Source organism: Siniperca chuatsi, linkage group LG5, assembly GCF_020085105.1.
Source record: "Siniperca chuatsi isolate FFG_IHB_CAS linkage group LG5, ASM2008510v1, whole genome shotgun sequence".
NCBI classification, from domain to species: domain Eukaryota; kingdom Metazoa; phylum Chordata; class Actinopteri; order Centrarchiformes; family Sinipercidae; genus Siniperca; species Siniperca chuatsi.
Genome location: NC_058046.1, coordinates 8,783,651 through 8,809,530, shown reverse-complemented (window position 1 = coordinate 8,809,530; position 25,880 = coordinate 8,783,651). Strand labels below are relative to the sequence as shown.

Genomic DNA, 25,880 nt, shown 5'->3' with positions numbered 1-25,880 from the left:
GCCACGAGAAAAGCTTAAATATCGTCAATGAGCTTTTTGAAAAAAGTATTATCATCCAGTGTGACTTTTATGCTCTTATTGTAGTGAGTACTGTATTTCCCTACACAGACATGCACCAATCCCACCAACACACACACATTGTTCAGTGACTGAGTATGTGTGTGAGTGTGGTGTGACAGAATGCCTTAATTATGGATTAATTGTGTCATTAGCAGGTTTCTGCTGTTGCCACCACATTGGGCCTGTCAAGGTTAATTACTGGAACATGTTTATTTGCTGTCAGCCACTGCTGCAAGCTGTCACTTGCATGGAAACACAGACAAACACACACAGACGCTGTTCACTCAAACAAGTCACAGGGCACCTCGTGTCCCTCAAGCCCTCAACATATTTCTCTGCTCTTTTGTTTCTGCTTCAGCACACTTTGTACAGTTCTCAGTCAGCCACCTGAAATACAAACACACTGTGATCCTGCAGTTTCCCTCTATTCAAAAGAAACTAAAGTCACCAGTGGCAGAAATATAGGCAGTGCAGCTGCACAAGAACCCTCTCTCAAATATTCTGTGTGTAGAAAGTGCACTTATTAACAAGGCGCTTAATTAGTCCAGTCTTCTTAAAACATAGTTGGACCAAAGCGGTTTATAAACCTTCCAGAAACTTATCACTGTCACTATACATTTCCAATCAGTGCTTGTGGACAGGCCAGTACTATGTGTGAGTAGTGTTACAATTTCTTTGTTGCATGATTAGATCAGCTTGCCAAGCATTTATTTTTTAATATGAAATATGTGACTTTTGATAGTCATGTACCAAAGATAAGAAGAAATAATATCATAGTATAATTCATAGTGCCTTTTGTGAAACCATTAGCCTGTAATATTTTTATAATACTTCAATAGGCTAGTTTACCATTGTTGTCTGTGCCTCATAAACTTTCTGGACCAATAAGGAATTAAATTAATTTTTTCTTAAAGCAACACCATGTAACTTTTGCTGCGGCTACTAGAGACAATTATGGGATAATGCTAAATGCTAAACTACTGGTTAGCTGTTTGAAATGCTAAGCCACTGTAATAGTAACATAAGTGGAGTAGAGTCATAAAGTCTGACTCAATACTATCCAAATAGTATAGCAATATTTACCTTAAGTTTGTTAACATCAGCTAACGTTTGCCTACAATAAGTTACTGGTCATCCCAGACCAAGTAAGACTATAGCAGTAAAACTCCTGAGTGTACTGAATTGACCAACGTAATGGAAAATGTTAAGATATTTTAAGATGTTTTTCCGTTGCTATGCTGGGCATCCAAATGTGATAACTCGCATTCAATATAAGGTGTTACTTATGTCTAGCTGTGACTTTCTTTGACCTGCTGAACTTTTAACAACTCAGACTGAGACTCGCCTTGGGTTCCTGTGTACCTAGCATCCTTAGAGTTCCTTTTTTCTTATATGTCTTGACCTTTATATGATCTCAGGCATTCAAAACTGGTTTAGACTAGTTTGTACAACTGTGCAATTGCGACCCCCCCTCATACTGAACGTATAAACATTTCCTACAAATAGCGAAGATAGAGCAAACAGTACTTCTCTGTCTCACTCTCTGCAGACCTACAATGCTCTGTATGATTGTCTGACCTTCTTTGCAAAGAATAAAACTTAGAAAGACACTTTGGTATTTCTTGGTGTTTATTTCAGGTCTCACAAGTGAATTCTTTTTTTTCCCACAACAGCAGCAGTGCATTTTATTGCTTAAAAACTTTTCATTTGTAAGAGGAAGAATAAGTTATTTATCTTCTAAAAGTCACAGAGTTTCACTTAAAAACACACCAAAAAATGCACGAAGCCTGACCTATACAATACTGTGTGTCTCTATGTGTGTTTGCTTGATTGTGCGTGCCTCATGCTAGTAATGTATAGAACTGGTAAATGATTGGCTTGATAGTGGCACTGCAATACAAAGTAAACAAAATGAGTATTTATTCGAACTGAAAATAAAAATAAACCCAGTGCAGATGTTACTTTTTACATCTTATTTTAAGTTATTCCTTTTTATTAATTAGGGTTAGTTTGCACTTAAACAACCAGCTTTAAAACAGATAACAGAACAGATGTGACAGAAGTCAAGAAGCCAAAGGGTTCGAGGACTTTCCCACAGATTAGAAATAAAAAAGACAATATGATGAACATGAACTGATGTTTTAAAAAAAGATAAATACTAACAAAGTAAAGAAAAATAAAAGACACAAAATGAATCACAGGATGTGGATACTCAGAGCATTTGGGGCATGATGCATTAACAGATAAAGAGACATGAAAGAAGGCATCATTTGTAAGATAGCACCCAAAATGACAGAACCTTTCCCAAATGTTAAATTGAGCCTACAGTATATTCTCTCTGCTCCACGAGGCTGGACTTTTTAACCAAGAAGAGAATGTTATTCAGAGGAAAGGGTGAATGTTTGTAATGTTTGGTTTAGGTACCTCGAGAAACAGAAGAAAAAGATGAGAGAAAGGAAGCAGGACAGACAAAAAGAGAAAGGGAGCGCGGCTGCTTTGATTGATTTCAGCTGTAATCTGCTCACTAACTCATCTCCTGACATCTCTCTCTCTCTCACTCCATCTCTAACAGACTCTCCGTCCATTAAAGCCCAGTTGGGTCCTGGCTGAGCAGCTGTGAAGAGACAAACCATTTATCAGCCTGTCTTGCTGCCTGTTATCCCAGCCAAACAGACTGCGTGGCTGTCCGAGACCCAATAACTCTGACTGAGGAGAGCTGGCACTGCTTCCTTACATGACACAAACACACATACAGTACACACATACACAGTGGTTTATACAAAGGTTGAAAGACTTTCTTAGGAGAGAGACAAGTTTGTAAGTAACAGCAAAGCCAGCCACCTGCTCCACAGCACCTCACAGGAAACATGGACCGAGGGCGCCATCTAGTGCACAAAATTCAAAATCACAGAGTCTATAACAAGAGGAGGCTTTCAAGTCATCCCCAAAATGCCAGGAAAAAACCCGGTGTTGTTTGACAGCATAGGTAGCAGTTTATATTAAGGCAGTTGGCTGTCTGCAAGCTTTTACAGGAGAAATTTTTGCTTTGCATAGAGCTCACTGTTAATAAACAATATCTCATACCCCAGCCCACCGCGACCCAGTGGACTAAACTTAAAATCAGTTTTGAAACTTTATTATGAGAATAAAAAAACGTGATGATGATTCCTGTGATCCATTTCTCTGTGAAATTAGTGAAATGTGTAGCATTTGGTTTGAATGTAAACCCAGCGTTGCAGACCACTGGCAATAGTGACAGAAATTACGTGGGTCCAAATTTGGATGTTAGAAAGACAAGATAGATAAGTTAGAATTATGTAACTTGTATTGGATTGGAGAGTAGACTCTTATTTAGGTATTTCATCTATGCTAATTTCAAACCACCATGCTAAACAATGGCTGACAGGGGTGGGGATGGCTGTAACATCTTTTTAAAAAGTGTTACAACTAACCCCGTAATGAGGCAGGGAAAATAATACTCTATCTGCCATGTGACATTGAGCAGATACTGCAAGTAATTACAATTTAACCTCAGAGAACAAAAGTAAAACTTTACAGCAGTGGTAGGCAAATAGCGTTTTTTTACCAATTCTGGCTAAAGCTGACATTTTCCCTTTCATTGTTCAAAACATTTACATGATTTTCTATCAATCTACCATAGAGAAGAATGTAAATACATGGCTTGTAAAAATCCCATTAAATATGACCTCATACAGTAACATCTAATACTGCCCAAAGTGTAGAGCAGCAGCAGATTTTCTGAACAGTGCATGGTGCTGAAATTAAGTCTAATAAACGTACCAGATGAATTAGACTTAAACAATATAATTTAGCCTATTTGACCAGAACAGATTTGTGTCAACAGTACTTTTAACACAAAGTAAGCAAAGTATCTGCAACAGCTCATTATTGTTGCAGTCATTCTTAAAGAGATTTAAAAGTCAGTGGTGAGTTCTTTTTGTTCTTGGCAAACCACAGGAGGTTGTTGAAGTGTTGACACATGCGCACTAACTTTCTCCAGATGCATATTTTGTGACGTGGTCTCAATTTATAATTCTTCACTCTTTTCGTTACAACTTACCCCAGTAGTGGGGCAGTTTGTAACAATGGAACTCCTTGTATTTGACATTAATTAATTCTGTGTAATATTTGGAAACATTGCTATTTGCAGTAGACAGGGTACTTTGTGCCAAAATGTGAGAGCTCTAACACAAAAATTCTACAAGTTACAGGTGCTGAGACAAAGTGTTACAACCATCCCCGGTTGGAGTTTTACTTTTAGCTAACAGCATAAGATTCAGGGTCTATTCCATTAAGAGTTGGTGGTGAACCCGCAGTTGACCTGAGGCAGCAGGAGCAGCTTTGTTTATACCAGCTCCTATCACCAAGCTGAGATAAAGGTTGACTTTGAACTAATGTAGGACTGCAAGTGCCAAATAATTTTAATGTGCCTTTATGCAATAGGCTTTGTAAACATTCAAACTTTTCTTTAGTAGTCTTGCTAGACATGCTGATCCCGCTTAAAGCAATAGCTGACCTCATCATTAGTACCTGAAACCTCACCTAAAAACTCCAACACAAAAGTAATACGCTCAGTAAGGTTTGCCGTTTTTGTCCAATATCCCTACTGTGCATTTTTATCATTTTCCTGCTAACATTTTAGACTAAATTCTAAATAGCTGGCTTAGGTTTATTATGTAAAATACATAGCACACTGTGAAATGAGTGTTTAACATTGGCTACGGAGTAATTACTTTTATTTCTGCATTCCATTCAGGTGCTCCAGTTCCACAACCCTGGTATAGACCTTTTTACAACAGACATTTTGATTTGTCATGGTAGGAAAACACTCAGTTCCATTAAGCATTGCAGTAAGCTATTCCAGTGAGCGAGCACGCACAATACCAGGACCTCCCCTAAATGGAATGCAGCCATCATTGGTAACACCTGTGCTTTTCCTGCAAAGGTATTCTCAAATCACTCACTTTTAGGAAAACAAAAACAGAAAAAAAAAAAAACATACATGAGGGGCAGGCTAAAAAAATAGTATAGGTCTACCTGTCTTAGTATACAGTAGGTGTTAAGTGCACTATAGAGTCAAACAATATATTAATGTTCTGAGCCCAAAGAAAAGTCATTTTACCTCAGTTGGACAAACACAAAACACTTGTATGTGGAGGATGTAGGCAAATGTCCAATATGGCTTAATTAGGCAATAGCGTGCAAAAGCCTGAGTGTCATCTTCTTAACAAATACATCAGTGTACAGTAGTGACAGTGCATGCATTTTTTAACATGTTTAATTTCTAGTTTTCTACACCTCTTATAGAAACTACTGTTCAAGTACACATTGGTCCTGCGTAAGAAGGCTACTCATGCGGGAAAGTGTAGTCTTATGCTCATAGTTTGAGTAATAAACATGATGGCCTCAAAACGTATACACCCCTTTTTAACTTTTGAGATCTTCACGGCAAAACATTTCACACAACAAAACCTTTTAAAGCAGAAATAACACTCGAAAAAATTAAAGATTTAGCTTAAGTTAAACATTTATAAAAAGCAGTTTCTGAACAACTACATGAGAAAAAGGGAAACAAACAGTGTGATTTATGTGCATTAGCATTTTAATTGGACAAAGCAAGAAAACATTGATTACAGTAGCAGAGTCATCAGTTCTCAGGGCTAACACCTTTCTAAACAAAAGGGTCTGAAAATGTCTGTAGGCACTGCCTAATTAAAAAGAGTATCTTGTCAGGTAAAAGAAACCAGCTCTATAAGGCAACAGTCACAATGTAGGCCTCCCCCGTTTCTCTGGCAAAAAGAGTACGTGTAAAGGTTGAATTCACTCTGATTTTTGATATAAAATACTGGCGTTTCAATAGATATTTAAAAACCATCAAAAGTGTCAAACATGTTCACCCTTTAACATTTGAATTGTGTTAAATTTTAAGTATGCACTGCATGGCAATGCTGTCTATCCCTGCATGGAAGAATCGTGTTGCACAGCGCCAGTGTCACATTTGATAGTGCCACTCTGCTACGTACAATGTTGGAGTTAACTGTCGAGTTATCAAAACAAAAAAGAAAGCAAGCACCCACAGTTAACAGTAGCATTTTACTTACATTGTTTCAAATGAATGAATGGTTATTTACACGTGGTGAAAAGATTTGAGGCTGTCCGAAAGATATGGAGAAATGGAATGCAAAAAGGAAAACACTCTTGGTAGTCAAATTTGTCCAAGTACAAGAGAGAGGAAAAAACTGTGCAATATTTATCTGCCCTTACAGAGAAACAGCAGTGGCAACAATCCCTGCAATTGATTTTAATCCAAGAGAAAATGAGAACAAATTAAACAGATTTCCATTCCTCAAACAATAACTAAGGTTCATAACTTAGCACGACTCAGACTTGAAACAGTTTCTTTAAAAAAAAAAAAAAAGAAGAAGAAAAAAAAAAAAGACAAACCTCTCGGTGGTTGTGAGATGAAAGGTGTGAAAATGGAAGCAATTTGTAAAACCAGAAAAAAAAAATCCAAAAGTTTCTCCTTTACAGTTTTATACTCATTTACAGTTAACTTAAAAATGGTAAGAGCCCTGGTTCATGGCCAGTCTTGCCTACCACAAAGGGTGTAAATACCTGTGTGGGTCAAATCGCTCCTCCCTGGCTCCCATTACCTCAACCCCTCCCCCCCCATGAAATCCCATTTACATCTCCTATAGACTTCAACCTTCCCATTAGGTTCCACATCCCAGTAAAAGTCTTAGTCCTGCCACAAATGGAGGCGGTGTTACACAGCCCTGTGGGGCACCGTACAGCCAATAAGAGGCTGATGGTTGACAAATCTCCCACCCTGCCCACTTATCAGTGTGTAGGGTATCCAGCGGCTCCCATACCGGGCTGGTTGGCTAGCATACTCCCATTCAATCCCTGTGTAGGCTCCATAACCCCACCGTTACTGATGGCGCTCATGCCAGTCCACCCAGCACTGGCCGGTAAGTGACTGCAAAAAACGAGGTAAAGAGAGAGAGAGAGAGAGAGAGAGAGAGAGAGAGAGAGAGAGACAGAAAGACAAAATGCCAGCAGGTTAGAAGAGACAAGGCGAAAGGGAGCAAAAGGGACGGTTTATATAAGAGCTACTAGAATCTGGACAGGCTAGAATGAGAACAAGAAGGCAAACAGAGTTATCAGAGGGTGTGAGGGTGAGGCAGGCTGGGCACAAATCAAGCTAGCAAAAAACAGGGGAAAAAACAGAAAGTGGAGGACTCTTTGGAGGGGCCAAAGGTAAGTGTCATTTGATGACAACATGGGCGGACAAGCAGACAAAGAGCATAAAGGCTAAGCGCAGCGAGCTAAATATTCCTTTCTACCCCCCCTCCCAACTGCTGATAAGCACGAACATACAACAGCTGTAACCAGCCTACAGACCGATAAGCCACACTGTATAAAAGAATGTAGATTATCTTCATTACCCTTGCAACACTTATACATTTGGCCACAAAGTATAACAAAGTAGTAAGTAAATTCTCACCTAATTCACATGATGTATTTTAAGTATTTTATCATTCATGTAATTAAACTAAATTCTAAGTTCAGTGTGGAGATAAGACAGCTTATAAAGGATAAAGTTTTATCTTCAAATTTCAAGTCAAGAGAGGCCTAGCCTCTATCTTAGGAATTGTGCATTTACTGTACATTCGACAAACAAACACACTATCACTGCTTTCATTACCTCACACCTTTGTACAGAGCCTATTCATACAGCTGTTCACCAAGAATTTTAGACTGTCAACAACATATGGCCTCTCCTTTATTTTTCTTGGGTGTACAAAATGTCACTGCACATAGGCTGTCTAAATAAAAACAAAATTTGACAACAACCTACAAATGATATTTAACATGTCCTACTGACATTCATATACAGATCAAATCCTCAGGTATATGTCAAAATAGATCAATGAAATCAAATGGGAAATAATGTAAAAAGCTATGACATGAATGTAGACATACAAAACAACTGAACAGCCTTAAAGAACACAGTCCTTACACACAGTAGGCAATCTTACAAAGAGGGAAATTAATTCTTCATCAGCAAACTATCTCCAGGTGTGGGCAGTAAGTGAAAACTTTGTTCTGGGCTTTTAGCATTTATCTTGTTCAGTCAATTTCGTCAATTATCTTTAAATTTATTGAAATTCAAAAAAGAAAAGAAAAAAAATCTTTTAGCTAGTTTAAATCAGTTTTCTTACAATCATGTATGAAGTAGACTTCAGTTTTGAACTATTATGCGCTGTAATTCAAGTGACAAAACCCTTCAGTTATGAGGATGTGCTGTACACAGTGAGCATTAATGACACACTGAAACATGATTAACAACAAAATTAAAGTTCAGATTGTTCTGTGAGAGAGTGTGTGTGTGTGTGTGTGTGTGTGTATTTCTCAATCTTCTCAAGATGAGCAGGGTGAGGGGCTGGCGAGGGGAGGTGGGAGGAGGGAGGATGTGGGGTTGGGGGAGGGAGGTCATGGCTCCCTCCCGTGGCCAGAACTGGCTCTCGCTGCCCCGGTCTTGAAGGGGGACTCTGATGGTGCTGGAGTAGGAGGAGGCGGTGAAGGGTAGCCCTGTGCACACCGTGCTACTTACTTGAAGCCCTGCTGGTTCCAAGCCTGGCCGTAGACACCGTAGGTGGGGACCTGCCACCCATTTGGGACGTACTGGCTGATCTGGGGCCCATTGCCGTACCACTGGCCCCACTGGCCGTAGGGCTGGGCTGCAGGGAAGCTCAACTTGTTCTGCTGTAGGGTTCAGTACAACAAGTATGGCTTAAGTATGGTTTAAAGCAGCAGTAAAAAATAAAAAACACACTTCTATCCTTCCACCGCCATGATAGATTTGTGTTTTCAAAAAGTATGTTATTTGACTAATGTAGATATGCAAACTAACTATATAAAAAACACAAAATTCTAAGCCAAGAAAAGAACAACTGCTAGTAGTAGCCTGTGTTTTCTTCTTAATTAACTAAAACTTCTTAATTAAATAATAAATACATAGATCTTTCACATGCCATTCAGGGGTTTATACATACAGGGAAATTTCATGACTTTGAATTTCTTGCAAAACTTCTACATGGATAACTCGACAAACATTAGGTCACCATGTGATGCAATGATGGGTTTTTAAAAACAACACTTCAGCCAAAGCAAAGGGGCCCAGGTCCCTGAGTATGTCAGTGGGAGGAGCATAGCTTTAAAGCCACAATGAAGTGGGGGGAAAAAAGCAACTATTTTTCCATACTTCTTTCCCCACTTAAAATACTAGTTTCATGTTCCAAATACATGCACTATTTTCTCCCCAATTGATGTCCCATTGAAATGCACTTGAATAATCACAGCCTGCTTTATGTAAAGCTCATATCCCCCTTCAACATGAAATTAATTTAAGGAGGCAAGATGCTTGTTAAATTCCTTTTCATTGTGATGTTCAACACTTCCTGGGTTATGGTTTCAAATTGACTGATCTTCAAGTTATATAAACTCATGATACACAACAGCACTAATTTGCAGATGTCAGCAGGGCTATTCAATTACAAATTCAATTGGGCCAGATTTTAAAACCAGGACATGTAGATGGACCAGACATTTTCAGCAGCCTATTTAAAACTTTTTGTTAGCTTTTGGTAACAACAAATTTCAAACAAATGCAAACGAATATAAAATAGATAAATAGCAGGCATTTGGAGATGGTGGTAAAATAAACTTAAACTAAATACTTGCCAGTCCAGGCATGGTTGAACTGACGGTTTTCATTGTCAATAGTTTCAGAGTTGACAGAGACACATTCTGAGTACAGCACTTCCCTACTTATGACTGTTAATAGCCAGATGTTTTGAAAAGCTACTAAGCTGGTCGGAACTCACATGAGAAAACGTTGATTTGTGAAAGATATGATTGGCTGTGTCGCTACATCCGCAAACATCCTGCCCGATCGGTACTGCGCATTTGCAACTCTCAGCAGAGATGAGAAGGGCTGTTGTGAATAGACTGGGTGTACAGTATATGGTGTCCTTACCTGTGGCATAGGCATCTGCTGCATCGGGTTCATCATGTCCGGGGTCTCTTTACCCCAGTAGCATTTGACTATGTGGCCCTCTATTGAGGTGCCATTCACTGACACAATGGCATGGGCTGCTGACTCATGGGAGTTAAACCTGGACAAAAACAGAGGAAGAGAAATACTAAGGACAAGCTGAACCTCATTTCATTACTGTGTAACCACACACACAGTACCACACCACTGCTGTTCTGTTAGCAAACTGTGAGAGGAGGATTAATATTTATTAGAAAGACTACGTGGTCACTCAAGAAACATACAGAACAATTAATTCTACAATGCAAGCATCAAACACACATTTGATTTTAATACCGGGGACTGGAATTAATACTTCAACTAAGTAATCATTAAAATTATTCCTTCCACCAGAAAACAGGGATGATAAAAATCCATGCTGATTATATAATGTAAAACACGTTTCAGTGGTTTTCAATCAAGGTCCTCAGTGTTAAGAGCACTGCAGGTTTTCTCTCCTACCTTGTAGTGAACTATATTCTCCCTACACCCAAAGTGTCAATCCTTGATTATATGGCTAAAATAAAAAAAATTAGTAGAACCCCAGACTGCTGGGGACCAGGATCAGAAACTAGTGCATCATAATTTGACCTTGTTTGAAAGAAGATAAGAACAAAGGGGCATAAATATGAAACTTCCACACACCTCACAAATGAATAGCCTTTGTCTGGGAAAACTCTGATTTCCATGATCTGTCCAAAGGGAGAGAAGGTCTGTCTCATCAGTTGCTCTGAAAGCCAAACAGAAAGGGAACGTCAGATAAAGTTTCTATGTGAGTTGGTGTGTCATGAGAAAACATTTGCTGCATGAGAAACATTGCATACTAACATCTTTGGGTGAGAGTCTCTTGGTGGTTGTAAGTTACATTCATAGACCGGACACAATTTTGTTGAGAACACCGCAGAGCTTTAGAGTAACCTCTGAGAGCAGAAGAAACTTAGCTAAAATGTTGTAATAACTAATAAACAGGTAACGCAGGCATTACTCTGTTTTTTGTTTCATTAAAAAGAGACCAAATCCCCAATTAATTAATCCTGCTACCAAGTATTGTCTGTGTGGACACAGCTTGATATAGTTTATGTCTACATGCAACAGAACTCCATTGTCATTCCAAAACTCTTAGAAGAGACATACTAACACATTGGGGGAGACATTCTTTCATTGAGATGAACGAGACCATAATCTCTGGATTCAAAATACAGTATCTCTGACAAAAAACATCACTGAGCATGCTCTGGGATGCTCTTCTGTTTTTACATTGAGAATGATATAGTACAGTGGTTATGTTCATTATGAAGGAATATATCATCCATTGTAATGGTATGGCTCTTTCACGTGTTAATAGTTTTTTGACAACAATTGTGTTCTATGGCACTAACTTCTATGGAGTTATAAGCTTTGGCTACACATTTTAGGATGAATAGTAGTAGGATCAATTTTAAGATTAAATAAGAACAACCTTACACTTTAAAGTAGTGCTCACTGGTTTTCATCAGTTAACAGCTTATTTGCTGTTTTATTCACTATCTCTCTTTGCTGTCTTTACCTTGTACTACCACTGTCAGTATCATTATCATACTGATAGTAGCAATGGTACTAATAATATTCATTACCCTCGTGTATATAGCCAAATTGAACCTATATACTTCAAACACTCTGATGAAGGCTCTGCTGAAACGCATAAGCATTTTTCTACTGTGATGTGAGCCAAAAAACGAGTGAAATGTGAATACTTTGTCCTTGTCTTTTTGAGAGGTGCTACCTTTTCATATTTTTTTGGAATATGCTCACTGGATTTTGGGTTTAGCACTCCACCGAGAATCCCATTGTTGAAGCGCAACCTCTTTTTCCAATACAGTTTTCATTACCTGTCAGTCCAGTGCTGACTCCACCACAATACACAGTGCAGTTACTGGGGCTGGACTGATTCACTACTTCATCAAAGGATAGGTGCTTGGAGTTATCTGCCAGGAGAAGACAGCAACATTGGTACTGTTAATGCATGAATCCAACATCCTGAGTAAGCAAGCAAAACATACACATTTATGACAACGCACTTTCATAGGTGGTCTTTGGGGCGGGGGGCTTTCTTGTGGCCCAGTTAGTTCGAATCTGTCTGCCTCCTAACCACTGACCACCCATCTGCTGAATGGCGTTCTCTGCATCCTGGAACGAAGAAAAAATCTGGTTTATTCCATCGAGCTGGAGTCTAATGATGTAAAATCTAAAATACACCCCTTTAGAAGCACAGCACGCAGTAATGTGTGTGAAATTGCCTTAAAATATCTAAGACATCCTAAATTTTTAACAAGAGAAATTGTTCTGTTTTTTGCAGCATGTTCTATGTTAATAATACTAATAAGAACCCTACCAATAACACCAGAATTAACGTGACATTGCACTAACATTAATTTGGTGGGTCATGTCTCTGTACTAACCCATTTGTTGAAGAAAGACACAAAGCCATAGCCTTTAGATTTCCCTGTAGCCATATCTTTCACAACACGAGCATCTCTGTGGACAAACACACCAATAAGAGCACATTAAAAACATGCAGCACAACACAAGGCTTGACAGTACTAAAACTGTAAAAGAACAACGGTTTAGTCTTCTTCAAAAACTCTCAAATTTTAATTATATATCCCATTTCCTGAGGTGATCCCTCCATGAATGTACCTACCCAAGATTTCTAAATTTTTTGTTCTTAACAGGTTTTATTAGTATGTGGCAGGACAGGGGATAACAATACTTCCCGTTCATTTTCTTTTGTCCATCCTTGATTTAATCATCTTTGTCAGTAAATCTTAGCTTGATACTTACGATATCCTGCCAAATGGCCCGAAGGCAGCTTTGACGTCTTCTGTAGTTATTTCTGGGCTGAGGTCTCCAACAAAGACATGAAAGTGATCTATGGGGGGTGAACATAGTTTAGACATGCCAAATGTTACAATACACAAATTTCAAGATTTTATACTTTTTCCAAAATTGACTTCCTGCCTGGAACTGCTGAGTTTTCTCACAGTTTGTTAATAGGATAAGGACAAAAGGAGAGTCATCTGGCAAAACCATATTCCAGATAAGTGAATGAAATAACTATTACCACATAAAAATATGTACGCATATATGCAACACATCAACATTTCCATACTTACGAATTAGACTTTTCCACTGTTTTAATGTCATAAAGTATATATCCCCACTGCCAAGCATTTGTACTTACTACTTGTGTCTTTTTTCTGGCTAGTTGGCGTCGTGGCCCAGTTGACTTTGACCTCCTGCGGAGAGGGGCAGAGAAAGAACAGGCCAGGTGGGGTATGTTTACATCATTTTAAGGTTGTCACGATACCAGAATTTTAAACTTCGATACAATACTCGTTAGGGCATTCACAACTGCTGCATTTTAGTAGTCATCAACTACACCCAAAACATAGTCGACTAGGCGATTAATCGCGGTAGATATATTTTTTTTTCACCCAATAACAATGATTAATTCTCATCAAAAAGGTCTCAAATACAACCAGTAAAGGTTAAAACTAATGTAGACACGACTGCTTTCTTGCAGGGATAGCGGGAGTCTTTCCTTCTCTAAATACTTTAAATTCTGATTATTTAACATGGCGACATTGTTCAAACCACCACCTAAATTATGTCCACCTTCGGTCTTTGGAAGGCCACCTGGAAAGCTCTGAATAGGCTTCTATGATGCACTATGATTACATACAGTCTGAAACACAAGATTAACTTTGATATAACTTGTGAAACTACTGTAGCAATCTCGCCAATAAACACAAAAGTCCAGAGGTTGTATGATGTTTCTGAACGTAGGCTTGTTGAAATAAACATTGTTAATAGCGATTGACACTGCAGAATTAGCTGTCATGTTCCTCCACGCTAACGTTGCTGCTGCTAACGCTAGCCATAACCAGGTGTAGCTTATATGGTTATGCACAGTGCTGTGGTATTTCACGGTTCATCTGACATATATTGCAGGCGATGGTTTAATCTGCTATGGTAAAGTATGTCCACACTGTTGATTGTAGTCGAGCATTGGTGCGCACGGTCATGTTTCTTTCTGCATGTCGCTGCTGCTTAGCGCCCCACACTGCACAGTGTTAAAGTCAAGCAAGAATGACAACTATGACTTGTCAACAACTACTCACATCGCCCCCAGCTGCATATCTACTGTAGATGCATTGCCACTGCTTTATTACTGCACCGTGCTAAAACCATAGATGAACGATTAGTCTACAACGATGCAGCAACAAAACGTATTTTAACCACTTAAAAAGTCAATATCAGAATAAGTGTACGCTACATTTAGAATATTTTCACCACTTTAACTTGCCATCAGACAGCCTTTCTGACGGGAAATTGAAGCCTTTATAAAACATATATGCTCTCTTCAAAGCCACCATACCCCACTGACAAAAACAGTAATTTTACATTGCAGAACACGGGAGTAGATGTTCCACCGCTGCCTTGATCGGTTAGTTTATTTGTGTTATTGTGTGACTTTGGTGTTTTAACACGTTAGTTGCTGCAGTTCGAGGCAGCAGTAGACCAGCAACTCCCGTAACCTGCGACGTAAAATTACAGTTTTTGTCAAAGGAGTTTGATGGTGACTTTGGAGAGAGCAATATAAGGCTTCAGTTTCCTGTCGGAAAGGCTGTCTGATGGGAAGGTAAGGCGTAAATATAGCGTACACTTAAACTGATATTGATTTTTTAAGAGGGCCTTTTCTAGGTGGCTAAAATAAATTTTGTTGCTGCCCCCGTCCACAGCAGCGCATTGCTTAGCTTCCGTGCTTGTACTCCTGTCTGCTTCTCCAAACAGGGCGTGTCGAACGCTGTCTAAAGACTGTAGATCTGTTTTTTGGGAGGCCTACTATCGATACTATTGAATATATAATTAACGACGATCATATCGTTTTAAAAAACTTGTGGTATCGAAAAAGTATCAATACTTTTGACAACCACAGATCATTTACAGTAAAACCTGGTAATGTCCACTATAAGGGCGTATGATTTAAAGGCTGCCTAAAAAATACTAAAAAGAGACTTAAAATTTAACGTGATATGGTGCCTTATCACTCACTTCTGTCCTGTGTAAGTCAAGTGACATAGTGCAAGAAAATGTATCTTGTATCAAATCTTAAGATCTCAATTAACTTAAATAAATGAATAAAAAATTTTAAAAAAATACTGGAACTGGCCTATCATTTGTGACAAACTATTTTATAACTGGAAGTGGGAGTTTCTACGCAAAAAAAGCAAAGAGTGTAACAACGGTATGATACGAAGGGGACATCAATGCAATGTCGAAACATTATAATGGGAGGCTGAAGCCAATAAAAACAAATGCAGATATTATTTAAAGTTTAAAACTCATCTGCGGTGGTTGCCAATGCACCTCAGTCACTCAGTTCAGCGCCACAGTCGTTTGATTTTCTGGTTTATGTCCTAGAGTCCAGAAACTCAACTCATTATTACACCATCCAGCACCAGTTTAATATTCTTTTATAAGGCCCTGTGGTCCTTTAAATGTTGAAGACTAAAATGTTAATAGTTTGCTCTATTGTTTTCGATAACCTGACTTTATCCAGCTCCTCCCAGACCCCCTCCATCTTTACAATGTACATGGTTCTGAAGATTTTATTGACAGTACAGCACTGGCTTGTTCAGTGGGCCCCTGAATTATATTTCTATCATTAATTTCTTCCTCTCACACCTCACTTTGCTTGAATTCCTCTATACCTAACACCACAGCTTAATATATTTCAAGACCATTGGGTTTAAGAGGCCGTAATGGAACCAATTATACCAACAGAGAGATAACTTTCTGGCAGTAGTAAGAGTCTGAAATGTTCAAGATATGATTTGAACCATGGCTCCAGCAGCTTCCCCTTGGAAGCTGGAAAACCCTAATCTAATTAATGAAATGTAAATGCCAGCAGTCCACTTTGTTTTAGGGTTTTTTGAAGGCACACAACCTAAATTCCCCACACCCGAAGCCCACCCATCCCCACTCACCCTGTAGACACGATAGCTTACCTTACCCATTATTTTCCTTCCATTCATGGCTGCCAATGAGGCAGCAGCATGCCTGTGGTCATAGAACTCCACAAAGCAGTATGGATCATTTCCAGCCGTCTGTCAACGGGAAAACAAGACTGATATTAAGTCCACAGCAAAGGTGACGTTTTAATCACTGCAACTGACAAGAGCCACCTACTGTAGTTTGGAGTGTCAGGCTTGATATAATAGACTTGGAGAGGAAAATTATCAATATGAAGCACGTATGTCTATTGAGATTTTCATAAGCAGCACCTCTACCTTTCAGGCCACTGTTGAATGCAATTTCCTACAGTGAAACAATATATACCAGAGAGGATAAGACTTACATCAACTATCATTTTACAGCTCTTGCAGGGTCCTATCTGTGTGAAGACCTGCAGAATGAGGGGCTCGGTAACATCCCTGGACAGATTCCCCACATACCTGCAAACAAGGAGAGAGATGGGGGAATTGAGTCTTTGTCAAACAGGAAGTAGCATGCAAACAAAGGCTAGTTTACCGGGCTAGCAAGAACTCACAACAATTCCTTATAATTACATAAAAACAACGATAGTGGACTGCATGCTATTGAGGATAGTGTTAATTTTACACAAACAACCCGGGTATCGTCACCCCCTTACTGGAGCTGTCCCGGGCCGTCTCTCCGAGCGTTGACGTGGCTTCTCTGCCAGCTAGCAAAAAGATAACGCTAGCCGGTTTAAGAGGGCCTCATGCTAAGTGGGTTTGCAACTAACGATTCTTTATAAAATTACATCCCTTCCGCGAGGTTCTAGTTAACGCCTGTCTATTGATAATAAAACACGACTCTTTTGTGAATAAAGCTATCATTCTATGAAAACGTGTGCATTTCAGAAGTGGCTCACTAGCTGCGTTTGCATCTTTAGCTAATGATAACTAGCATTAGCTAGCCCTTCAGTTTCATTTTCAGACGAGCTACGGTTCCGTCTATTTGTACGACTAAATCAAACAGAACTTTACGTTCATGTAGAAAATGCTATATGCCTTATTACATTTAGAAACGTCGCTATTGTCGACGTGAAATGGCAACGCCAATTAAATGCGCATTTGTGACTAAATTACAAGGTTTTACAGTTTTTAATTGAAACAACAACGTGGAAACATTTCGGACGTGCCGTAGTTACACGGAGCCTTCCCATTCCAGGACATAGACAGTGCCGCTGTTACTCACAAGGTTCTGGGTTGATCGTCCTCCATCGTCAAGGTTTAGTGGTCGCGTCCTGAGAGCTCTTTAATCCAATGACATACAAATGGTTTATGCTGCACTTGAGCGGCCGCGAACGTAGAGGCTTTATCTCCTATTTAATGATAAATCGGTGGCCGATTCTGCTCTCACACACACCGCAGACAGCCTCAGCCTGATGCAAACAATAGGAAGTTGAAGATGGCGGAGGAGCGGCGTCAGCAGCGTCAACCTGCGCGCTGAAATGAAGCCAAAATCAAGCGCTCTTTCACCCACACACAAAGATGTGTCTCCACATCTGTATGACATAAGCTGCAAATACATTGAGTTTTGTAGCCTTGTATAACACCGTGTGCAGAATAATATGTTCCATTAGCCTGTTCGTGGTCATTGCTTAATCGACCAATGTGCAAAAACATTAGAGGAAATTACAGCTGTAACGTTACCTATCTGGGAAATGTAACCCAGCCAGTGACACTAGAAGTTAACTTGCAACGCAGTTGATCAGAACTTGAGCGTTATTTACATTTGCAGTTCACCGAGTACTATATTGTAACATTTTTATGTTGACAGGCGCAAAATACGTGCGCCGCCCGGGAATCGAACCCGGGTCGCAAGAATGGGAATCTTGCATGATACCACTACACCAGCGGCGCCGTCCGCTGGAGATAAGGAAACGAGGTCTATCAAGGTAACCGACTGCGATGGGAACAAGGAATGAATAAGAATTGTTTATCAAAGAAAAGAAAGGATAAAAACAGTGGAAAAGGACGAGGGTCCGTGTACGTTCCGTTTTTGGTTTCAAACGAAAGAACGTACACTAACCATCCTGCCATATAACCTTGCTTGTCACAGCAATTATTTTTTGTTTAATACCTAACCAATAAAAGTAATATAATTTTGGTTTTGATAACGGTTTTAGCAAATGTAGCAGAACCATACATTCATGGGCAGAACGCATGTGCTACTGGACCACCTATGATTCTCAGACGGAGGGGGGCAGTGTTGCTGCCTCTACACTGTCACAAAAGAGAAGAAGAAAACAGTGAGGCGTCGTCATTGCAGTCGAAGAAGAAGTAAATCTTTGGAGGAAACATGGCTTCCCCTGCTGGTTGTGAGCATTATATGCGCAGCTGCTTATTGAAAGTGAGTTAACTTTTTGAAATGTATTGTATATAATTGCCTTACATGTATGGTGGAGGTATATTGGTGTTGAATATACTTTACTGTAACCCTGCTATATATAACGAGCAGTGCTACTATAACTTATAGCTCTGGTAGCAACCACTCACAGCTAACTACTAATTAGCTGACTAATTGTTAGACAAACGCTAGCAGGTAACACAGCAACCGTATCGTTATGGCATATTAGTTAGTATCTTATATCTTTCCTATACGTTAGCTGCATAAGATTAGGAAAATGGCGAGGGATTTAAGTTTAGTGAGTATTGGATTGTCCTAGCTTTCTGTTATGTTAGCTTAGCACTCACTATGTAAGTCATACGTGTCGGATATTTATTACGTTTATGATAATTGAAACTTTCATTTTACTTTTCTATAAACTTCCAGTTATGGAGCAGCCGGAAATAACATATTGTTGAGGCTACCCTACGGTATAAGCACAACCTGTCTTATGAGTATGATTGACACACCCATCATTCACCTAACCATGCCCCGTGTAATCACATGTGTCTATGTACTGCAGGCACCTTGCTGTGGTAAACTGTATGTGTGTAGACTGTGCCATGATGCAGAGGAGAACCACCAGATGGATCGATTTAAAGTCAGAGAGGTGCAGTGCTCTGAGTGTCAGACAGTGCAGCAGGTAACTGAGAAAAACAACTGCAGCTGATATGTTTCAACTCCACTGTCAGCTGTAGCAGGACCACCCAGTGATCTTAAATATCACTTGTTTCCCTTTGGTCTTTATGTCGTATTTGTGTACGTAGTGGTTAGCTCACATCAAGAAAAAGAAAGGTACAAATGTAAGATATCACTCTTTTAGGCACAGCAGACTTGCCAGCAGTGTGATGTGCAGTTCGGGGAGTATTACTGTGACATTTGCCACTTGTTTGACAAGGATAAGAAGCAGTACCACTGTCAGCCCTGTGGAATATGCAGGTAAGCAATAGTAGAGTGTATATATATATTAAATACTTGTTACAAAGCTTTTTACAAAGCTTTTTTATAATTATAGCCATAGTAGACGATACTAACTGATATGTATATTTGGGGTATAAAAGTACAACCCGCTCAAGGTGTACACGTTTTTAAAGTTGCACGCAAAATTGGTCATTTTCTTGCTACAGTAATTCAAGTTAACTATCAAAGACTATCGAACTTATATTAGATTCCAGTGTTTCTAAATCAGCTAACACAACAGTCATTAATTTAGTGGATTTTTTATATGTTGATATTTCATGTTGACATTGCAAAAAAAAATGTGATTAGTAATGTTGCAATATACCTGTGTGATTCTGCCAATGACTTTTCCTTTAAACACACAGAACAGTGCACTGAAGTAACTTGACCACACTGTGTTTTGACCCGTACAGAATTGGGCCCAGGGAGAAGTATTTCCATTGTGAGAAGTGCAATCTGTGTTTAGCCCTGGATCTGCAGGGAAACCACAAGGTGATAATTACCCTGCACCTGTTTCTGACCCACACACATCATATGTATTGTGTTTGATGAGCGAATGAGTATCCTCACTGCTGTGATTTACAATTCTTTTTTTATGTTTCAGTGTGTTGAAAATGTTTCAAGGCAGAACTGTCCAGTGTGTATGGAGGTAATGAAACATGTAATACATTAGGGGACGGTATGGAGTGGGATGTTGGATTTTTATGCAATCCTTTACTTTCTCTACAATTTGATATGATTTTCTTTTGTATGTACAGGATATTCACACGTCCAGAATTGGAGCTCATGTTCTTCCATGCGGCCATCTTTTACACAAGTATAACTCTAGTATTATTCTCTAGAAACTAGTAGCTCAGGGCTGTGGGATTGAATTGTGCATATTTTACTGTTTGTATGTATCCCAACTTTAATTACACTGCAGGAAAAAAAAGACATGAATATAGGACATTGGCCTGACAGATTTCTATACAGATTGATTAATCTATATACTATGTTTTAAAAAATAATCACAGTATCTGTATAAGAATAGAAATGTGATTTATTACAAAGATAACAAGGACAGAATTGAAAAGATATTAAAATATTGTTGGTAATATAGACTAATAAATAAAAATGTTATGTTTTTAAGCCCTACATTATCGTTAGATAACTAGTAGTTTATCTTCATTTAGTAATCATAGTTCAAGATCTATTATGACATAAGGCTAACAATTAACATGTTTGTTCACATTCTCTGCAGGACCTGCTTTGATGACATGGTCAGAACAGGGTATGTCTATTAAGTACTTTTTCCTGGTAATTGTATAGCTAAGTAAATTTTAAGTCTTTTTTTGTTAAATTCAGACACATTGACTCTGTGAGGAAAAGCTCTGCTCTGTCAGTCAGTCTGCTCCAACACACACACACACACACACAAAAAGTCAGGAAGCGGCATTGCAGCGTCTTTTATCAAATAAGTAAGACATGGTTCCAAAATAAGGGCTGGGGTAGGTGATAAATCTGATTACTGACCTGCTGCATGAATATGTGAAGTTACAGAAACGGATTCTCCAATTTCCCACATAACCTGGTTGCTTAAGTGCATGGAGAGGCACTGAGTGAGGCCTTCCACTAAATGTTTCCTTATTTGTTTTTAGAGCATATCGCTGCCCCCTGTGTATGCATTCTGCCTGGAACATGGAGGACCACTGGGATCAGATAGACAAAGAGATTGCCCAGTCACCGATGCCCACTGAATACCAGGGTGCCACTGTCAAAGTATGACCTGAATAATACAATAAAATGCACATGTAATATTTTAGTTTAGTTAAAAGTGGGGTTGAATTACTGATTGATCTGAATCTCATTTTTTTAGGCATGATATGCCCAGTTTTTGCATTTCATTCAATGCAATTTGTACAATAAAAATGGACCTTGGTGACTGTTATGAATAATCATCTAATCCATTACTTTTGTTATTCCACACTATAGATTATATGTAACGACTGCCAAGCTCACTGCACGGTGCCTTTCCACGTGCTGGGGATGAAGTGCAGCAGCTGTGGCTCCTACAACACAGCGCAGGACGGAGGACTCATCCAGCAGCCTCCACAACAGCAGCCCGAGCAGGACACTGAGAATGAGGCAGAGCCAGAGCAGCAAGATCAACCTCAGTCACCCACGCCACATTAAATTTACAGCCAACCACAATGGTTGACATTTATACTTAGACATTTGGCTGGTGCACTTACTTGTAGTAATTTACATTGAGTGTAACAGCACACTGAACCTATATTCATTTATTGTACAGATTACAAAAAAAATCCATCTATTTTCTGTATCTGCTTATCCTCTTCATGGCTGGAACCTATCCCAGCATGCACTGGGTGAGATGAAGGGTCAAATCTGGACAGGTTGCCAGTCTATCACAGGACTAACACATATCCACTCACAGTACTGTAAATAGTATCTGCCCGGGTGACTTTTCTTAAAACTCCACCTGTTTTAAAAATGTGTCTGATGCGAATAAAAATTAAAGTGAGCCTCAGGAAGAAGTCACAAAGTAACAAAGTCTGCAGTTAACTGTCGTGCTGGCAGCATGGCACAAGGCAATGTGCAAAGCAGGCCATTGGTTTGTAGAAAAGTGGAACTCATACACAAGGAATAAAAAATGGATTGAGGAGTCATACAAATATTTAGAAAGATTCACAGGGCATTTGTGCAGAAGAAAATTCCTTAAGGTCCAAGGGGTGCAGATGTTTGTGTCCATGTGTGGACCATCACCTTGCAAGTTTGCTGTTTTTTTTTTTTTTGCATAGATGCCCTGTGAGTCAAAGATTAAAAACAGCATTTTTTCTAAATTTGACTTCTTAGTCCATATTTTAATTACTGAGCTTGGGGCCTGCTGTCACTCTCAAAATGATTGACAGGTCTTTTATTTAGTGTAAGTTTTTAAACGTGTCATGTTATCTAATTGTTTGCATCAGTTATGTTTGCAAAACCCTAAGTATAACAGGCCAGTACTCTGAGTTATGATAAGCTGATAAATATTAAAAATAATTATTTTTCATTGACAAGTCAAACAATTCAGCTATGTATATAAATGTACCTGTAATTAGATGGTTCAAAAAATTACTGGTTGGGACATTTAACCTGCTCATTTTCTAAAGCCAACCAAGAAGATGACAGTATGGTCTGAAATGTGGCATTAGAAAAATGCCTATTAGTTATGATAAACTAATGTGACATAATTACAACTGCAGCACATGCACCTATTGAGTATTTCCTTCTCTTAATATACATGTAGTACAGTAATTTCTGGTATGGCTGCTGTGACAAAAGGTCCTTATTTCTGGTACCATTTGCTTTTTGTGTCTTTGTTACTTGCAGGTGTAAAGTTTGGTTACCTTTACATTGACAGTAATACAAACTCCCAACAAACATAATTTTACTAAACATTATTGTGTTATCTTCTGAACCAGTCATTGAATTCGAGATAAGAACATTTAATCACATCACATTTTCAGCTGCTCATATGAATACATTTGAGGTGTCAGCTAAGGTGTCGATTCCACAAATCAACGGCGCTTCAGTTTTACAGCTTGCATGAGTTCAAATATTTCCATTGTATTTATATAGAAATCATGTACATCAGCACCATTATAACAAAATTACCACTGATGAAGGAAATGTGAAATCAAAGTGAAAGCCAAACTACATATACTGTATGTACAACAATAACATGGACCAAACCTAACCTGAAATGGATAACTGTTTCTGTTAGGCTCAAATGCTATCTCCTCTAGGTGCATCCGGCTCAGGAGTCGCCAACTGGAAAGTGAAACAAACAGGAACACCAGTCAGGGCAGTTTCGATGGCAATTGGCAGGGGTGGGGCTGTAGAGAACGGTGGAGGTGTTGTCTTGGTGATGGGTGGAGTGGAATCTTGGGGGAATCCTTGGTATGTGGTGGTGACTTTTGGTTGGTTTGTGCCATCAATACCTATGATTATATCAGTTTCTGTAAGCCCTGGGTGTAGTGAAGACTCTGTATCTGGAATGTGCACAGTGTCAGCGTTAATTGAGTCCTGTGCAGGATCAGAATCAGGCATATCCTGAGAAATGTCTATGCCCAGAGCAGTTTGTGAAGGATCATCTGGCATGAGTTGTAAAGTGTTCGCATCAGTGGCGCTTTGTGGGTCCTCAGGGTCTGGCAGGGCTGAAGTATCGAGCGTGGCTGTAGAAGGCCCTGCGTCTGCAGAGGGAAGTAGGGCTGCAGTGTCCAGGGGGTCAGTCTCCTCCATAGCATTAGGCATGTCTGTCTCTGTAAACACTGGCTGCAGGGGTTCCTGTGAAGGCCCAACATGAGTGGTAGTCTCCTCTGATGAATTTGACTCGCTGGACTCTGATGACTTGGATAAATCGTCACCTTCACCTAGACAGACCTGTTTTTATAATGAGGAATGTTCTTAACATTTGTCACAAGTCCTCTTAGATTATAGTGGTAATAGAAGAATAGTCGAGCTACTCACTGGTTTAGACAACGCTACAGTCACCATGAAGACAGCACAAAGTGTAGTCCTCAGAACTGCCATTGCTGTCTTTCCTGTATTTGCTGAAACAAATAAACCATAAGCACTATATTGGTAAATTGGTGGAATGTACTTTGTGCAGCTACTCCACTACATTTCAGAGGGAAATATTGTACTTTTAACTCCACTACATTTACCTAACAGCTACAGTTACTAGTTATTTTGCAGATTATTCTTCATAAAAAACATATGATTAACTTCTAAAATACATTGCTTTGTTCAGTAAAAAAAAAAAATCCCTCTTATGAAGTCATTTTAGTCTAGAACTGACTCCTTCCTATAAAAAGTGAAAACATATCTGCCAGTGTAGCAGGGATATTTCAACTCAACTGCTTTTATCTTTTTCTTTTCTAATACACAGACACTCATTGCTAGATCATCTTTTAAACAAGTTGATTTACATTAAAAACTGGTTAAAATATTCTAACTACTGTGCAAAATAGATTTAGGACTCAATTATAGATAGAAATGTCTTTATAAGATTGAGGGTTTTCCATATTAAACTGCCTGATACTTAAGTAGTTAAAATCAGCTTAACTACAGCTAAAACAATGAATGCATCACTTTTAAGTATCCTATAATATAGCCTATACTTTTACTTTTGATACTTTAAGTACATTTAGCTGATAATACATATTTATTTTTACAGTAACATTTTGAATGCATGACTTTTACATGTAATGGAAAATTTTGACATTGTTGTAACACTACTTTTTAGTAGGGATCTGAATTCCACCACTCAATTCAATTGAAATATTTAATTCCAAAATAAAGCACCTATTGAAGAAATGAGTACATCTCTTACAATATACTGTAACTTTGGCATGAAAATAAGCTACAAAAATGTGTCAACAAAAGTGAAATATTAGATGGTAGAATATTTAAGCTGTATTATTTTGGATAATACTGCATTCCTGCTTTAAGACCTACCTTGATATGTTGAGTATCCTCTCATCCCTGCACACCATAGGGATACAGCAGACTGATTCTGAAATGTCGCAACTCTGACAAAAGCAGTACAATAAATGCTCATCTCTTCCTAGCCTTGCATCGGACATCTTTATTTATAGATGTTGATATGTGTGGGTACAATAAACCAGTAATTTATCATCTGGTTCATGTCCTTAGCATTCTTCACTTCAGCCCTGACACACCAAAAATTCAAACTAAATCATTAAACACCCCAGACACAGTGGAATTAAAGAGTGCTAAAAATTCTTAGAGGGTAATAAGAGAATAAGTACACCAGAAGTGCCTATTCATAGACAAAGTAAACATGTGTTTTGTGGTTTGGGTGTAAACAATGGGAAGAATCCGGTTTAGTCTTTAAATACATGTAATCAAAATTTCTTGGTAATCTCATCATGCATAGTCATTACACTGACTGCAAAAAAGCCACATAATTTGAAAAAAAGTTTTAATATTCTTCAATATCCTCAGTCTGCCACAGTATCCAGTAGCTTTTCTTCTAGCAGCCTATTAAATATGCCATTTGTCCACAGAAACAGACAAATATTGCCTTCCACTAAAACAGCATATCCTCCTGAATTCACACCAGTTACATGTCTCCATATCTACATTTATTCTCATAATTTACAATGACAGCAACAGTCAATTAAAACATTTCTTCAAATTGAGTCAGTATGTCAGGAATGTGAGCATCAAAGCAGTGGACTCCTATTACTCAATACTTAAAGGCCGTACACACCAACAC

General features: G+C 38.8%; 3 protein-coding genes and 1 non-coding gene across 6 annotated transcripts; 1 reads left to right on the top strand and 3 right to left on the bottom strand.

Annotated features, from left to right (window-relative positions):
• Nucleotides 1–5,665: 5,665 nt before the first annotated feature.
• Nucleotides 5,666–17,707, bottom strand: LOC122877071 (nucleolysin TIA-1-like). Its single transcript, XM_044198191.1, has 12 exons — nt 17,444–17,707; nt 16,581–16,677; nt 16,231–16,329; nt 13,401–13,455; nt 13,001–13,088; nt 12,619–12,694; nt 12,238–12,346; nt 12,049–12,144; nt 10,826–10,910; nt 10,124–10,262; nt 8,699–8,850; nt 5,666–7,060 (listed from the first exon to the last, which is right to left on the bottom strand). Exons 1-12 carry the CDS (start codon nt 17,467–17,469, stop codon nt 6,922–6,924), a joined length of 1,161 nt encoding a protein of 386 aa, XP_044054126.1. The 5' UTR covers nt 17,470–17,707; the 3' UTR covers nt 5,666–6,921.
• Nucleotides 17,708–18,040: 333 nt separating this feature from the next.
• Nucleotides 18,041–18,111, bottom strand: trnag-ccc. The gene has a single exon. It is a non-coding gene; the product is annotated as a tRNA-Gly (tRNA).
• A 340-nt stretch (nt 18,112–18,451) lies between these two features.
• rchy1 (ring finger and CHY zinc finger domain containing 1) lies at nt 18,452–24,225 on the top strand. 2 transcript variants are annotated; one of them, XM_044198196.1, is made up of 10 exons: nt 18,526–18,601; nt 19,025–19,068; nt 19,161–19,280; nt 19,461–19,576; nt 20,011–20,089; nt 20,202–20,246; nt 20,356–20,414; nt 20,838–20,867; nt 21,235–21,355; nt 21,569–24,225. In XM_044198196.1, the coding sequence occupies exons 3-10, from the start codon at nt 19,224–19,226 to the stop codon at nt 21,767–21,769; spliced, it is 708 nt and encodes a 235-aa protein (XP_044054131.1). In that variant the 5' UTR covers nt 18,526–18,601; nt 19,025–19,068; nt 19,161–19,223; the 3' UTR covers nt 21,770–24,225. The 2 variants fall into 2 exon arrangements, with proteins under 2 accessions (XP_044054130.1, XP_044054131.1); XM_044198195.1 differs by lacking the exon at nt 19,025–19,068 and having other exon boundaries at nt 18,452–18,601.
• On the bottom strand, nt 23,067–25,235 carry LOC122877073 (coagulation factor V-like). 2 transcript variants are annotated; one of them, XM_044198193.1, is made up of 3 exons: nt 25,097–25,235; nt 24,107–24,189; nt 23,067–24,019 (listed from the first exon to the last, which is right to left on the bottom strand). In XM_044198193.1, the coding sequence occupies exons 1-3, from the start codon at nt 25,197–25,199 to the stop codon at nt 23,363–23,365; spliced, it is 843 nt and encodes a 280-aa protein (XP_044054128.1). In that variant the 5' UTR covers nt 25,200–25,235; the 3' UTR covers nt 23,067–23,362. The 2 variants fall into 2 exon arrangements, with proteins under 2 accessions (XP_044054128.1, XP_044054129.1); XM_044198194.1 differs by lacking the exon at nt 25,097–25,235 and having other exon boundaries at nt 24,107–24,217.
• Nucleotides 25,236–25,880: the final 645 nt, after the last annotated feature.

What these genes read in the sequence shown, in the direction of transcription:
- LOC122877071 (XM_044198191.1), bottom strand. Translation starts at nt 17,469, where the DNA reads ATGGAGGACGATCAACCCAGAACCTT. An exon ending in CCAGAAAAAAGACACAAGTA is followed by an intron (nt 13,089 to 13,400) that starts GTAAGTACAAAT and finishes CACCCCCCATAG; the next exon opens with ATCACTTTCATGTCTTTGTT. An exon ending in TGGAACCAGCAGGGCTTCAA is followed by an intron (nt 7,061 to 8,698) that starts GTAAGTAGCACG and finishes CGTTTTTTGCAG; the next exon opens with TCACTTACCGGCCAGTGCTG.
- LOC122877073 (XM_044198193.1), bottom strand. Translation starts at nt 25,199, where the DNA reads ATGAGCATTTATTGTACTGCTTTTGTCAGAGTTGCGACATTTCAGAAT. An exon ending in AGGATACTCAACATATCAAG is followed by an intron (nt 24,190 to 25,096) that starts GTAGGTCTTAAA and finishes TATTTGTTTCAG; the next exon opens with CAAATACAGGAAAGACAGCA. An exon ending in CTGTAGCGTTGTCTAAACCA is followed by an intron (nt 24,020 to 24,106) that starts GTGAGTAGCTCG and finishes TTATAAAAACAG; the next exon opens with GTCTGTCTAGGTGAAGGTGA.
- rchy1 (XM_044198195.1), top strand. Translation starts at nt 18,551, where the DNA reads ATGGCTTCCCCTGCTGGTTGTGAGCATTATATGCGCAGCTGCTTATTG. An exon ending in TGCGCAGCTGCTTATTGAAA is followed by an intron (nt 18,602 to 19,160) that starts GTGAGTTAACTT and finishes TATGTACTGCAG; the next exon opens with GCACCTTGCTGTGGTAAACT. An exon ending in GATGACATGGTCAGAACAGG is followed by an intron (nt 20,868 to 21,234) that starts GTATGTCTATTA and finishes ATTTGTTTTTAG; the next exon opens with AGCATATCGCTGCCCCCTGT.